This window comes from Lycium barbarum, chromosome 7 (genome assembly GCF_019175385.1).
Source record: "Lycium barbarum isolate Lr01 chromosome 7, ASM1917538v2, whole genome shotgun sequence".
Taxonomy (NCBI): Eukaryota; Viridiplantae; Streptophyta; class Magnoliopsida; order Solanales; family Solanaceae; genus Lycium; species Lycium barbarum.
This window is the reverse complement of record NC_083343.1, coordinates 112,940,960-112,957,211: the sequence shown is the minus strand read 5'-3', so window position 1 is coordinate 112,957,211 and position 16,252 is coordinate 112,940,960. Positions and strand designations below refer to the sequence as shown.

General features: G+C 33.8%; 1 protein-coding gene and 1 long non-coding RNA gene across 4 annotated transcripts; one reads left to right on the top strand and one right to left on the bottom strand.

Moving 5' to 3' along the window:
* Positions 1 to 441: 441 nt before the first annotated feature.
* Positions 442 to 4,271, top strand: LOC132603840 (probable glutathione peroxidase 8). Of its 3 annotated transcripts, XM_060317115.1 has the most exons (7): positions 442 to 600; positions 2,640 to 2,716; positions 2,910 to 2,971; positions 3,049 to 3,111; positions 3,239 to 3,357; positions 3,760 to 3,927; positions 4,000 to 4,271. In XM_060317115.1, exons 1-7 carry the CDS (start codon positions 565 to 567, stop codon positions 4,030 to 4,032), a joined length of 558 nt encoding a protein of 185 aa, XP_060173098.1. In that variant the 5' UTR covers positions 442 to 564; the 3' UTR covers positions 4,033 to 4,271. The 3 variants fall into 3 exon arrangements, with proteins under 3 accessions (XP_060173098.1, XP_060173099.1, XP_060173100.1); XM_060317116.1 differs by lacking the exon at positions 3,049 to 3,111; XM_060317117.1 differs by lacking the exon at positions 2,640 to 2,716 and having other exon boundaries at positions 462 to 600.
* A 4,409-nt stretch (positions 4,272 to 8,680) lies between these two features.
* LOC132603839 (uncharacterized) lies at positions 8,681 to 13,996 on the bottom strand. Its single transcript, XR_009568552.1, has 4 exons — positions 13,254 to 13,996; positions 11,380 to 11,451; positions 10,431 to 10,481; positions 8,681 to 9,339 (listed from the first exon to the last, which is right to left on the bottom strand). It is a non-coding gene; the product is annotated as an uncharacterized LOC132603839 (long non-coding RNA).
* Positions 13,997 to 16,252: the final 2,256 nt, after the last annotated feature.

The following is a 16,252-nucleotide window of genomic DNA, read 5'->3' as shown; positions in this document are numbered from 1 at the left end:
ATACTATGTTCAAAACACGATTAATATAACATTGTAGTTTGTGCTCCGTATTTAAAACTTTATTATATTAGTGTTTGCTACGAATACGCACGTGGCAATGAATCTATCATTATTGACTTAATGAGATACTTTGAAAATTGCATGAATATTGTTTGATTTTTTAATATGGGGGCACTTTTTTTTGGACATTATTAATTTGCACTATTTTTTTAATATTAGTTGTTATTTAATATATATGTGGCCCACATTTTTTTTTATTAAATTGGAACGGATATATATATATATATTAGAATTATGGAGCTCACAATTTTTTTTTAATATTAGTTGTTATTTAATATATATGGGGTTTAATATATATGGAGCCCGCAATTTATTAAATTGGGATGGACGAGAGAAAGTGAGCCCAACCGGCTCTTCTTAATAGTAGAAAAATACTAAATTAATTAGTTTAACCTTGTACATTTCCTTAATAAATGGGTTATGCCTGGTTGGGTATTTTTTGTTTTGGGGTTCTAAATTCTAGACTTTAGAGTACCTGAAGCCAAATAAATTCCAGCAAAGACAATGGCCACCCAATCTGTTTATCACTTTACTGTAAAGGTTAGCTCCTAATAATTCTGCTTAATCTTTTATTATAAGTTAGTCCTTTCTATTTTTGGATCAACTTTAGTTAGGTTCTCAGTTCAATTGGGTAAATAATGTTTTTTTTTTTCTTTTGGAAATATCAACTCAAGTTCATTACATATTTCCCAATCAACAGTAAGCTTATTAAGTACATGGTTGCATATGTTTATGTTTGTTTTAAGGGGAAGAATGGATGGAAGTGTGATATTTACCTTATGTTTGAATTGAAACCATGCTTGTAAACTTTTGGGTGTGACGGAAAATGTTTTTTCAGAAAATAAGTGATTTTCCTACTCATTTTCTTGTGTTTGGTATGCTAGTTGGAAAATATTATTTTTAGCGCATTTGTGTATATTTAAAACAAAACACTGTGAGGCTTTTGAATTCGGAGTGCAACTTCTGATGGTGGGGTAAGCAGACTGGGAGGTGGGGTAGGCGGAGGGCGTGGGGGTAGGTGGGGTAGGCAGGGGTTGGGGGTAGTTGGGGGTAGCGGTGGACAGGTAGGGGGTGGGAGGATACTACGAGGGTGGGCTGGGGATGCGTTGGTGTGTTTTTATTGATCCGGAAAATGTTTTCCGTCCAATTTTTAAGGAAAACATTTTCCAAAATATTTAGTGCAACCAAACAAGGTAAAGTAGGAAAACATTTCCAATCATACCAAACACACCCTTTATAATGGTAGTGTCTACCCCAACTTGCGCGTATCTAGACTATGTTACCTCTCACCATCATAGGTACTGGGTAACTCTGTCACTAATGCTTAAATAAATGAGAAGAAATCACCTGGCGTTTTCTTGTCTCTGCCGAGGTCTGAACCCTGGTCTTCTATATATTAGTTCACTTCATTGATCACTAGGACACACCTTTGGGTAAGTAGAACCATGTTTCTTGGTGCAATTTAGGACTCTGCATGATGGTATAATGGCACATTGACTTTGGAAGTACTGATCTAGAGCCTTTTGAGGTGAAAAATTCATCTACGGTTCTGTATAATTAAACATTATGGTTGAAACCAGTTGTCATTCCTTTACGAGGCTCAGTTTATCAAGATATGATTGACTATGTTAACCAGGTCCATGTAACATAAAGAGGCTCATATTTCTCTTTGTCAAGTCTGTGTGTTGTAACTAGGACTGTATAACTATTGAACTAAAAACTCTTTGGACCAATCAATGGATGTTTTCATGCTAACTGGGATAAGAGGAACAGGAATTGAAAATAATGTTCTTCCATAAATGTAATAGCTTTGCATTGTCCTTTTTATGCACTTAGTCCTATCCCTTATTTCAAATTTACTATCTAATCACTCATTATTACTCAAAGTTTGCCCATTTATAACTCCCATTTCCATCTTAAAGGTTCTTAAACGGTAGTGACAATATATACAAATACAAGCTTCTAGCCTTCTATTAACATTTGCTGGAACCATACATGCAATGATCTAGAAACTATCCAAAAATCATTCAACCACAACTAGAATAGAGAGAAGTTTTCGAAACTGTACTGTAATGAAAGACAGATAGAGATGGTGATTGGTGATGGTAACAGAGGTCTAGTGAGAATGATTAGAAAGCATCCTGACTGTAGAGAAAGAAAGCTTTATACAGTGAAAGTTTTTGGTTAAAGAGATAGGAAAGCCATTATATTTTGGGTGAAAAAGATAAAGGAACGGGGTAAATGATAACAGTGTACTGCTAGGATCTTCTAGGATCAACGGCATCATTTAACAGCTCAGGGGAAAAAATCTTGGGCCAGTTCGTGGCTGGTCGTTAATGGTTGCTGACATGCTTAGACATTTATACTAATTTTGCTGCACCTTATTTGCAGCTTTTTCAATTTTATTTATTTATTCATGGAGCTTTCACCTCATGCTTCAGGGCTCTAGCTCTTCCCCATGTTTAAATAGCCCTTCTGCACACCTTGGCCCTATAAACGCTGAGATAACTCGTAAGAAAAATTTGAAATATTTTGGTACTCTTTTCCTTTACTCAGTATGCTCTCTCCTTTGCTCACAGGATGCAGTGGGAAATGATGTAGATCTTAGTATCTACAAAGGAAAAGTACTACTTATCGTGAATGTTGCTTCCAAGTGGTAGAATCATTTAATTTCATCCCATCATATTTGTATTTGTATGCGTGAATCTTTTTTTAATATCTTTGTCTAGAAGATAATCATGACTTTAAAACCTTGTTGTTTTCTGCTTATACGTTCTACACATTCTCTGGTTCAAGCGATATTTTTCCAAATTGAACTATTTAACCATTATCTGTTTGGTGCTCTACAGTGGGATGACTAACTCAAACTACACGGAACTCAACCAATTATATGAGAAGTACAAAGATCAAGGTATGTGTCTTTAGTTAATTGACCATTTTACTCTTGCTGGTTGTTTCATAACTTTAATCTCTCTCTTCCTGGATTAGTTCCTCCTAAAGAGAAGAAGGAAGGGGTGGTCCTTGCAAAGAATGGACCATTTGACATCTTTGGTTAAAGCTTAACTTCTGGACTGTTTGAATCATTGTGGTTTGAGAATTAGTAACACTGTCTTCGTGTATCTCTTAATTGTTTCCTTTCAGATTCTGAAAGTTAAGGTCTTTTCTTATTCAAACACAGGCCTAGAAATATTGGCATTTCCTTGCAACCAATTCGGTGAGGAAGAACCAGGGACCAACGATCAGATCTTAGACTTTGTTTGTACTCGTTTCAAGTCAGACTTTCCTATCTTTGACAAGGTAATGAAAGAACAATAATAATCCTGATAGTTGTCATTGTTTTAGCTATTAATTGGTGATTTGCTTGGTAGTGTGTTCCGTCTTTTAAGCAGACCTTCTCCCCCTGCTTATGTATGATTTGCTTGGTAGTGCGTATCGTCTTTTAAGCAGACATTCTCTCCCTGCTTATGTATGCCAATGTTTAAAACATTGTTCAATGTTTCGGCAGAATACTTTGAGAAATATAGAAAATTTCCTTTATCCATCAATTAGCTTATTTGCAATAATGTCAAGTTGCATTGTAAATGGACACCATGACATCTCGAAATTACCTGTTCTAGAATTCATGGTTGTGGAATCATGATTTACTATTTCAATGGGGTCTCATTTTATTAACAACTATGTATTTTTTTCTTGAACTAGATTGAAGTGAATGGCGAAAATGCATCTCCGCTTTATAAATTCTTGAAATCAGGCAATTGGGGAATATTTAGTGATGATATTCAGTGGAATTTTGCTAAGTTCCTGGTTGATAACAATGGGCAGGTTGTTGATCGCTATTATCCTACCACATCTCCTCTGACTATTGAGGTAAATTTCCTGCAGGTTTGTTTGTAACATAAATTATGTAGTGATTCTTATGGCTTCTTGATTTTATTGTAGAGGGATATGAAAAGGCTTCTTGGAATCGTATAATTGCCAGGGGTTGAGCCTTCAACGATGTCGATCGATTTTTCACTTGTTAATAATGCGGGGTTGGTTTTATTTCAGAAATTTGTCCTTTATTTTCATTTAATTACCTGAGTGAGAGACATCACATAAGGAGGGGTGTTATCATGTAGATGATCGCCGATGAAATATTGTGCAACAGAAATTGTGTATTCTGTAAGAGAAGTTTTAAACTGATTTATAATTAATCAGCTTGTGCATGTTCTTCTTTCTGTGTCTTTGACAGTTACTAAATCTACTGGACATTTTCCTGAAACTGGTTTGTTTGGTGCCCAATTGAAAATAGTTTTTGATTGACATTTTTGATGTTTATTTATGGAAATTCTGGTTGTTGAAGTTCATTGGGGGCATTTTTGTTCCTGTGATCTTGTTCACTGGAACATTATGTCATGTGTGCTAAAAGAGTTCTACATGATTTACGTAGGATGCTTTGTAAAACGCGGAATACTTTGTGCACCGGACTGCTCGGGGGCATGTAAGCAAGTTAAGTACGGAGTATTACACTTTCTAACCTAGTCATATTCATCAATGGCAATGGCTTCAACATCCTGTGATACTTAAAGGACCAGTGAAAGTGGAGAAAGAAAACGTGAAATGGGGCTGAAATATGGGTGAGATTTGCTGGGTAAGTTTTAATTAAATGGGTGAGATTTGCTTAATTGAATAGCTTATTTGCTGGATATGCATGGTCCAACAAAAGAAAATAAAGAAACCATTTAAGAAAATATGGGATGCCAAATCCGATTTCCGGTGCCTGAAAATGGCTACACCGGTAGGTATGAATTTTGAGAAACAAAGGAGTAATTTTATTGTCCTAAACTAAAGAAAAGTGATTTTTATTGAAAATAAAGTGATTTCTTTGACTAGAGTGAACTTTTGAGGAATTAACTCCTGAATTTATTATATATTAATAATAAAATAACATAACTAATCATTTGTTTCAAACACATCTGAATGGGAATATATTTGAACCCCACTATTATCGAAGGCAAATCTATTTTATTTCGCAGAGTTCAGACAAATTTGATTCTTTACCCTATATTAAAAGAATCATTTAAAAGAGGTGATGGATTAAATGCATTGCTCCCTCCATCCCATAATAAGTGTCACTTTAATAAAAAATACGTATATTAAGAAATTAATAATGCAATGTGAAGTTTACTAAATTATTCATAAAATAAAAATAAATTATTTTTTCCTCTTAATTAGAGCATGTATAAGTAATAAACCTTTTGATATTGAGAATTCAACAATACTAAGTTATTATGTGGTTTTTTCAATCATCAGTTAGATATTATTTAACTTGTCAATTTTCATCTAAGGGTAGAGTTGTAAAAACTTATCAATTTATATCTTGATTTCCTAAAATGACATTTATTATGGGATAAACTTTTTTTTTCTAATGTGACACGGGACGGAGGGAGTATGTTTTAGGTGTTTGGGTTGGTGTTGCTGGTAACGGTATCAAAAAGACCCATTTAAAAGTGGTGGTGGATTAAATGTATTTTGTTTTAGGGTGTTTTGGGTTGGTTGCTGGTAACGGTATTAAATGTTTGTGTTCGTACTTCTTGAGTTTTGGTTGTATTAAAACTAGCAATACATGCCCGTGCGATGTGCGGGCCTAACATGTCTGTTCACTTTAATTAACCAGTCTTTAAGGTTTGTATTTTGAAAATAACTTTTAAAAACATTCTAATTGTTATTATATATAGCAACATATACAAAATGTATTTTATGTACCATCACTTTAGTTATAATTAAAAAATGGAGTTTAAAAATTAAAAGCATATGATGAAATTAAGTCTTTGAGATGGAAAGAGTCGGACTTTTTTTTTATTGTCATGACAGTAAAAGTTGTTCATCACTGTGAAAAAAGAAAATTAGTAAGAATATGAGGGAAAATTAATATTTTGATTCTAGATTTTTTCTTTTAAATTCTTTAATATCTTATATATATACCGATAGGTTGATATCCATTTCAATTAACTAACTGTTCAGATCCAAACATAAGAACCATTATTGTATATATTGGATTTTTTAAAGCAAAACTTATAAAATATTTTTATTAAATTAATTAAAAAATATATTATAATTTTTTATATTAACAATTATAGATAAAAAAAATTGTTACAAAGAAATCAAAATTAGAAAGATATATGTTATATATCGTAAATCACTAAATTTTGATTCCGAAATGAAAATATAAAGTAATACATTTTATAAATGTAAAGAAACAATAATCAGAGACTGCAAAGGAGAGTAAAATAAGTAAAGTATTGACAAAGAGGGAAAACGCGAATAAAAGTCACTCCCTCCCTTCAATTTTACTTGTCCGCGCTAACATATCAAGAAAAAGAAAATTTTCTTCTTATTATTTTACCCTTCACATTAATTACTCATTTTCAAATAATTTTTTGAGGCTATTGAGACTATACACCAATAAATATGGATATTATGATAACATATATACTTCATTTATTAATTCTTAAAGAACGTGAAATGTCAAAAGTGGACGAGTTATGTGTAGGAGAATTAAAATTGAAGTGCATACGTGTATACATGAGAAGAGAATAAATACTCAGTACTATGACATATGTCCAGGTGGGATAAAAAAGTAGTTGGTTAAAGTGTATAATTTATATAACTTTTGGTATAAATTTGCATTGCTATTGTTCGTCCTCTCTTCACGTTTAAAGTATTGACAAAGAAGAAAAATGGGGATAAAAGTCACTCCCTCTGTTTACTTTTACTTGTCCACGCTATCATATCAAGAGAAAGAAATTTTTGTTCTTATTATTAATTTTACCCTTCACATTAATTACTCATTTTAAAATCATTTTCGAAGGCTATCGAGACTTACACCAATAAATAGGAATGTTATCATAAAATATATACTCCCTCCGTCCCATGTTACTTGTCACTTTCCCTTTTGCACGCCCCTTAAGAAATCATAAATAAAAGATATATTTTACTATCTTATCCCTATATCTCTCCAATAAATACATTCTAATAAAAATTGACTACTTTCAAGAACATTTATTACTAAGGGTAAGATGAGAAAGATTTAATTAATTTTATGTTGATTTTATAAATGAACAAGTAATTTGGACATATATTTTTAGTAATGTGGCCAAGTAATAAGGGACGGAGAGTATAAGATGGGAAAGATTTAATTAATTTTATCTTGGTTTTGTAAATGAACAAGTAATTTGGACATATATTTTTAGTAATGTTGAGTACTTCATTTATGAACAAGTAAAAGTACACGAAGGAAATAAATATGTGTCGGAGAATTAATATTGAAGTGCATACGTGTATACATGGGGAGAGAATAAATATTCAGTACTATGACATATGTCCACGTGGGATACAAAAGTAGTTCAGTAATGTGGCCAAGTAATATGAGACAGAGGGAATACTTCATTTATTAATTCTTAAAGAACTTGAAAAGTCAACAAGCACAAGTACACAGAGAATTAAATTTAAAGTGCATATGTGTATATATGAGAAGAGATAAATATTCAGTATTATGACAGTTACACCCCATTTTAACCGGGTCAAAGCGGAGTACAACATATTGGTGATTCCTAATTATTTAACTTAAGGAGTCGCCACCTAATTATTTTAACGGTGAATTAGGACACCTATTTTGACTAAGTAAATGCCTAAAATAAACTCCAATCTTAAAGGTCTTACTAAGCTAATAAATTTTAGGTAAGGGTTCTAAATATCCTAATGGGAAGGTCTTAGACATCCATTAGAATCCGTTAATTACGGTTACCGATCAAACTTAGGTGAATTAACTAAGCTTTAAAAAATGTAATTAAAACACAAGTGCTAATGCATTTTGTTTAAATTAAGTAGTAAAATTGCACGGCGTTTGGAAAACTCAACTTTTTTAAATTTAAAGACTAGACTCTCAAGTTGGATACTTGAAAAAAAAAATGAGAAAAAGTTTGAAAGCGTCATTTTCCGAAGCAAGAAAAGGTTGAATCTATTATTAGACTAGATAAAGGCATTTACTTACAGAAAAGGTTTGGACTTAAAGTTGGTAAAAATGTGTTTAGAACTAAATAACAATTTTCAATAGTTGACTTACTCTATTAAATAGAAAAATCTGACTTTAATGCCTTTGACATTAAGGAAAACTGAGAACATGGAAAACGTTAAGATATCAAATTTTTTAACACAGGTTGAAGCTCAAACTCAAATTTAAAGGAATCATTTGGACTCTTTGAAAATCTGGTTGTTATGAAAACATTTGGATACATAAAATATCCCATGAAATGAGCTAGATTAGAGGGAAAAAAATTCAATTCTTAGCTTATAGCTACTTTTTGCCGTACGAAAAACAATATAAAATCTTTCTGAATACCTTGGGATAACATAAATAAAGCTATGTCCGCTCCTACTCTAAATTATTCATAGATTCAAAGTCCTTATAGCTAGATACTATGTTCCATATGATAGAATGAGTAAATATTATCTAGAAGTGATAATCCTATATGCCAAATGACTTGATTAATAACTAGGTGTTTCCCTAGATGTCTAGACCTCAGTTCAGTTAACTTCATAATGCCTCAAGCTTCAAGTTCAGTTAACTTCATAATGCCTCAAGCTTCAAACAAATCACCAAAACAAACCAACAAGTATCCATGGTAACAACTAAAGAGAAAAATAAAAGCTATCAAGTATGATGTTCATAATAATCAACTAATGGAAGAGTATATTTGATTGTTTGTCATTTCCTTTCGCTCCTCTTCGTTTTCTTCTGTTCGGATGAGTTTCGAGAAAGAACAAGAGATATGAGTGGTATAGTGGATGCACTTTCAGATTTTGCGATGACGTCGAGTCTCAACCCGAGACTCTTCGTGTCACACCCCAATTCCGCTAGGGTGTGATGGGCACCCGACCCCGTATCCGAAGCCGAGCGAACCCACAGATTCTTATTTCACACATAATTTCTTCAGACTCTGAAAATCAGATAAAAGTAAAATATATATTAAGCTTTCGAAATCCATCTTTTATCGTTCTCAATTTTAGGCAAAATCCGTAATTATATAAAATTTACTACATAACACAGAATGACATATCGGCTGATGGAGCCGCTTACAGACTGATAACCAATACCCACGACTCTGTCTGCAAAGTCTCTAACATCAATCCGGAAAAACATACGTACAAACCCTGACTCGGCAGCACTCCGGGAGCAACTGGAGCTTGCCAACTCTGCCGGAACATCCTCTGTAATAACTTCATATCATCTGGGTGTACCTGCGCGGCATGAAACGCAGCGTCCACAAGAAGGGACGTCAGTACGAGTAATGTACCGAGTATGTAAGGCATGAATAATAACATGCAGGAAATATAGAACATGGATAACGACATCAAAGAAATACCGAGCATATCATGAGGTAGAAAAATAACCTGTGCATATAAGTGCCCTTGGGCGAATACCATGCATGCTTGACGCTGCGGAACGTGCAGCCCGATCCATATGTGCATATACTATAACATATTGCTGCAGAACGTGCAGCCCGGTCCATATACATATATTACTTTACTTTCTTAGGAAGACATTTCTTTCCATATATATAGAAAATAGAACATGTCATATTGCCGAGGCGTCGGCTCCGATCCATTTAACCATATATCCCGCGTCCGGGACGATATCATGTACCATACTCCAACTGATCAGGTGGTTGTGCGTCTATAGCGCCTTCCCTTTTCCAATCTTCCCCATATACATATACATATACTTATAACATATAAACAGCATGCATGAGAGCCTAAAGAAAATCGTGTCCGTATCGGAGTGACATAAGATCGGTAGCCTCCGATTATCTTATGGAATAACCATAGTCACTTTGTCTCGCCTTGGAGGAACTAGTACTATAAAGCGAGACCATAAACGTAGAGTAATATTAAGAGAAGACATATAATAAGATCACAAACCTCATAAGGCGTCACCTTGTATTCTTGAAGTCTTTAGAAAGTAGAGTCATGTTCAAAGAAATAAGATTGAGGATTAGGAACTAACTCTATTTTCTCATATTCATATTGAGTCCATAACTCGTGATCTTTGACCATGAAACCATATTCGTCATATTTATCATAGAAATATTCTCATTAGGATAGTCACAACACCTATGAAGGTTTTAGTGTAATCCGATTTCATTTGACAAGTTATAGACGTTAGATGCAATTGTCTCAATAAGATATGGAAAGCTTAATTCAATTCTATTGAATGAAAAAAAAGTTAATTTCAAACTCGGATTTCTAGGAATAGGATCGTCTCCGAGGCTCGTATTCATACCTATTATGTCTAAGACATGCCAAAGAAGGAAAAGTGAAGCCTTACATACCTTTTCCGCTTCATACACGTCTCCAAAATCAAGTTTCAAGTTCGCCAAAATCTACAATTTGGTCACAATTACCAAATGTTAATTGTAAGGCTTTAAGATTTCAATCTTAACCAATACTTGTCTACAAAAATTTGGGCAGCATCTCCCCTATACATACAACATCCCGAGATTTAACTCGGCTCAAATATCAACAACCATACCAACAACAATACCAATAATCATCACAAAACACAATATAGCATAACTAGTCTCCTTTCCAACATAGTGTAATAGTTTTCATTCCAACTTCACATTTTCAAATCAATACCAACCTTCTCATATTCATTTACTAATCAAGATCATTACAATACAATTTGGAAATATTTCATATCATTTCTATGAAATATTCACAAAATATACAAAGTATACAAATTTTTCACCAAAACCATAATCCATCCAAAACTTCTAATCTTCAACATACATATTCATAACATATTTCCATCTTCCAATTTCATCAACCATAATCATAATTCACATCTTAACAACTTCATTTCCATAATATCACAAAATCATTCTAAAGTGACATAATCTTCTACATTCCAATTCAATACCAACTTAAACCATTTAACCTTCATTAACATTATAAGAATCACAACAACATAACTAACATATTAAACAAAATTAATCCATTTCCATTCTACTTCCATACACCAAATGACTATATTCCATATTTCCAACCTCAATCAAAGTCATTCAACTTCCATTTCCAATATGAATTCCACCACAACCACAACTAGAATACAACATAGAATTCAACTCATATTATCTATACAACAATATACATATACGGCCACCTACATATATACACACCCACTTTGCAAACTTCCATATTTCCATAAACTCTTCTCATTTTTACATTCTACAACATAAACAAACCTTCATAACATAATAAAAAGGAATTAATTCTTACCTTTTTCTCCAATCTTCTTCACTTGACCAAGTTGTCAAATTGATGAAACAAGTGCCCTTTCCTCCAAAATAACTACACCAAGTTGTAAAGGACCTTTGAATTAGTAGGAATACCACAAGAAAATAATTTTTGGAACAATATTTCAAAGGGGCAAAAATTTTTGGAGATGGCCGAATGGCCCTCTTGCTTTGCTCTCCTTTCTTTTGTTTTTTCTCCTTCTAAATTTTTCTTGAAAGTTCTATGATAATGATCCCCTTTTATCTAATTAGCACATGGAAAAATTAATTAAATCTCATGAGCTTGCCAAGCCATGGCCGGCCACCCCCTTTATTTGGGCCTCAATTTCCTTTTTTTTTTTTTTTTTTGTCATGGGCCTAACTCGGTTGGCCCCGAGTTGGGCCTAGCCCACTGACCTTTCGACCTTAAAACGTCCATATCTCCTTGTACCGACGTCACCTGGGAACCCACGACCTATGGTTGGAAAGCTAATTCAATTATCTACAACTTATATTTCTTGGTATTTTCCCAAATTCCAAACTTATAATACCGTTTTTGCCCCTCAAAGTCAAGTCACCCGAAAACGTTTTCTTAAAAATATTCGTTTGGAGGGCTTCCACTTTGATTTGGCCTAAGGTTCCTTCATGAGTTGTGTTTAACTTTACATATGTGATTCATATAACTTGTCACATGTTCCAAAAAAAATCTTGACGCGTGGGCCCCACCTCAGCTTACAAATAATCCGACGTTAAAAAAATACGGGATATAACACTTCGGCTCCGGTATTCATGTAAACAAAAGGAAAAGATGAAAAGGATTAGAAAAATGTGATTCTTAAAACAGTAACAAAATGAAAAAAAAAAAAAAAAAAAAAACAGAGCGAATCATATGCACATTCGGTTCGTACACGAGTTCTTTAGAACAAGCATCCATAAAGCATGAAAGAGTTTAGACATTTAAACAGCAATTCCAAGAAGTATTAAAGCATAGAACACAATCGATGAAGACATACTCTCTCGTCTCAATCTATTCTACAAACGAGACATTCAAGTCCTATGAATGATTAAAATATCTAAGTACTTTGAGTACATTAATACTTAACAGTAGAGTTTTTTTCCCTCATTTTTTAGTGCGGGGATGAGTAAAACAATACATCTAATCTCGATTCTCGCTCCCTAAGCTATACTTACATTTGCCAAGCAAGATGTGTACTTTTATTAACAGAGAGATTAGTGCGTAGGTAAGACTTTTAGTGCAAGAACATCAACACACCATATGTTCAACTTCAGGGTTAAATATCGATCTAGTAAAACACAAAGTAACTCTAACGTGTTGTCTACATTTTGTTGTATTTTATACAAGCCCAAACAATTACTACTACTCATAATAAGAGGAAGAGTCACTTATTTTAACATGGCATGGCAGATTCATAACTTGTAGAGTAGGGCTTTCATATTACTGACTTAAACTAAGCACATACGGAAGCACAAATTTAGATTTTTAAAATTTCATCCAAAGCAATGGCAGATATATGAATATCTAGAGGTAACCTTAAACCAGTACATCTACAGTGGGTAATGAGAAAGAAACACAACAGCCATATCGCACAAGTTCTAAAGTGTGTAAGAAAATATAGCAAACATAGCTAGGAGCATATATCCACATTCATACAAAAATTATAAACTCGAATAATTAAAGTTACTACTGCAGCTTCGTGTCCTCTCGAACATAAAATGAGTTCCTAATAACATAATTTTTTAAAGACATCTTTATCAGAATTTTGTGAGCACAATTAAATACCACTGCGAGCCTAAAGCGTGATTTTCAATACGACACTATGAATAAAAGAGGAGAAAACAGAAAGGCTCGAATATTACCTTTTGTGGGTGCAGTGAATTGGGTGTCGACGGTATCGAACCTACTCCCTCGTTATCAACAAATCCAAAACTCAACACGAATGAGTTCCAAATGATTCTGTTACAGCTAAAGTTTACTGAGACAGAAAGAAAAACTTTGAAAGAGATGAGAGTATTTTCTAAGCATCAAGTGGCGGCTCAAAATTCTTAAAGCAATAGTTGATAGTGAAACTATAGTAAGTCTCTCCAACGGCTAAAAATGGACAGGAAAGAAAAAGGTGATTTATAAGGGTAGATATTTTGAAAAATAATTACTATCGAACAGGGTATTTTGAGAAGTTTAGAAGGGAGAGGCGGCCAAAAACCTTGTCCGAAGACGAACTTGAAGCAAATATTTAGAGGAGGAAGAAACAACTATGCTTTCATCTCTTTTTTTTTTTTTGGGGGTGGGGGGTGGGGGGGGGGGGGTGGGGGGCGGTGTTTCTATATGAATTTGTCGTTTGAAATCAAAATTGAATATCCTAGAGTTGATTTTCTCATAAATTTCAGAAGTGTTTTGGCCTCTTGTGTTGACCCCATCAGAGCGGAGGTATGAGGGGATGTTATAGGTGACAATTCTTACTCGGAAATGGAAGGACAATGCTCTGCCATGGCTGATGAATATTGGAGCTTTGCTTGAAAGAGGAAAAGGATGAGAAAGGGATGTGTGCGGTTGATTTTGAGTAGAAATTAGGTTTGCAAATGTTTAGGGATATTTGGGATGGATGGGCTGAAACGTTTAGGCCATGTTTTGGGTTAGAGTTGGCTGAATTGTCTGATCCGATTGTATGTGAATTGGGCTAGTATGAAGTCTTTTATCTTGGACTTAAGATGCTTTCTTCCTTATATTTTTTGGGCTCCTAAATTAATATGAAAGACACTGTTTATTTAATTATAAATTAACATGTATCAAAATATTGCTTAATATAAAAATATAAAGATATATTTATTAGTATTCAAATAAAAAATAAAATCATATGATATCGTAATAGTTGTGCTATAATATTTAAAAGTTTAAAAGTAAATAAATGCTATAGTTTAATTGTATAAAATAAATGCGATGCGTTTTGCTTAAGACGACAAATAGAAATGTTAAAAGTGATCATGACGATTATAATATTAAGTGATCGCAATATAATGAAAATAATGATGATGATGATGACAGGAAATGACTACATTTGGATAATGAAGAACGACGATATTAATAGAAAGCTAATAATTGTAATAAATAGCTATTTTATAAGTTGTCAAAAGTATTAGAAGTGTAAATAAATATGTTGGAAGAAAGGCGGGACAAAATTGGGTGTCAACAACTTGTCCCTTTTTGGTCGGTAATGATGAAAGAATTTTCAGGCAAAAACGTTGACTTAGTAGCCCATTTTGTCCCGACTAAAAGAATTTGGGAGACTATAAGGATAAAGAAAATTTGAGAGAATTGTGGCCGAACTCCGATCTCCGAGTTGCCTACATAGCTCGGGTTGCACGAGAATCAGGCCATGTGTAGTTTTGGGATAGCTACGACACCTATGAATGAGGAATCACGATTGGTGCAAATATTTTTTAAAAGAATATTGCCCAGTGCCGAATTATGATGACACTGGTATTATGATTGAGGAAATATATCAAACTTGAGAATTTTGGAACATGAATACATGCGAGCTCGATGATCGAATTGTCGACGTAAGCAGAATGGCGGAGCGAAGTTTGAGGTAGGCCCTTGACCTTTGTTGGGAAGTCTGATTATCCTTCCCAATAAATTGTCTCAGTTCACTGCCGAAGAAATAAGTCCACGTTGCGCTAAAGCTCATGCGAAACTTGAGCTAAATAAAAAGTTAGTGAATAAATATCGAAGATAAAGCGACGTAAAATAAACACATGAAAATGACACATCCCAAGCGTTAACTTATGAGAATGCGGCCATGTGAGCTGAAATGATTTAATAAAATGATAGCCATGGCAAAGGCTAATGCAAATGGGGTTTTAGGCCAATGATTCATGAAAATAATGCCTTTCGGTGATGATTAATGAAAATGAGGCCTTAAACCGGAGATGATAATGAGGCTTTCTAACCCGGCATAATGAGGTTTTCATTTAAAACCTAATGATTGATGAAAATGAGGTGTTTCAAGCCATGCGATTCATGGTAATGACACTTTTGGAAATTGCGCATTTGTAAAGCACTTGTACAATATATTTGAAAGCAATTATGTAGTGCGTTTTAAAGCATTGATGCAATGCATTTGAAAGCTTTTGTGCAGTGCATTTGAAAGCATTTATGCGGAGCAGTTAAAAGTATTTGTGCAGTGCGTGTGCAGTGTTTCTTAAATCAAGCATGCAAAGCCTTAGAAAGCAGTTATGCAATGCATGTGAAGTGCATTTGAAAGCATTTATGCATAGCATTTGAAAGTAGTAGTGTAATGCATGTGCAGTACATTTGAAAGCATTCATAAGGAGCATTTGAAAGTATTTAAAAAATATTTGTTTATCGATACATTTGAAAATCTTTGTAAAACTTCAGCATCAATTTATCATAAATTTTGAGAATTATTCCCACTTGAGAGGCATAATTCCTCCAAAATCTTATAAGAAAACTCAAACCGGTCAACACGTAGTCCTTGCAAGGCTGTAAACGTTATAGATTTTCAGCTTCCGCAATTTTGAAAATGTTACACATCAGAAAATTTTCCGTTGATGCACAGTGAATAGACTAACGAAGAGTACGAGTATGCGATATTTTAATAAGTAAGGAATGACGTTTGATGACCCTAATTAAGATTTCAAAGGCATTCGAGATAAGAGAAGAAAGTTTGCCAAGAGAAGACAAGGCATACGATAGGTATCGAGAAGGAATTATGAGTAAAGGGTTAATGATGATTTAATGATGCTTTGGAGAAGAGTTATAACGTCCCTTAGATTATTAATGAGGTGATAAACAAGTGCTAAGAAGGTTCCCTAAGGATTGGAGATCAAACGAAGTGACA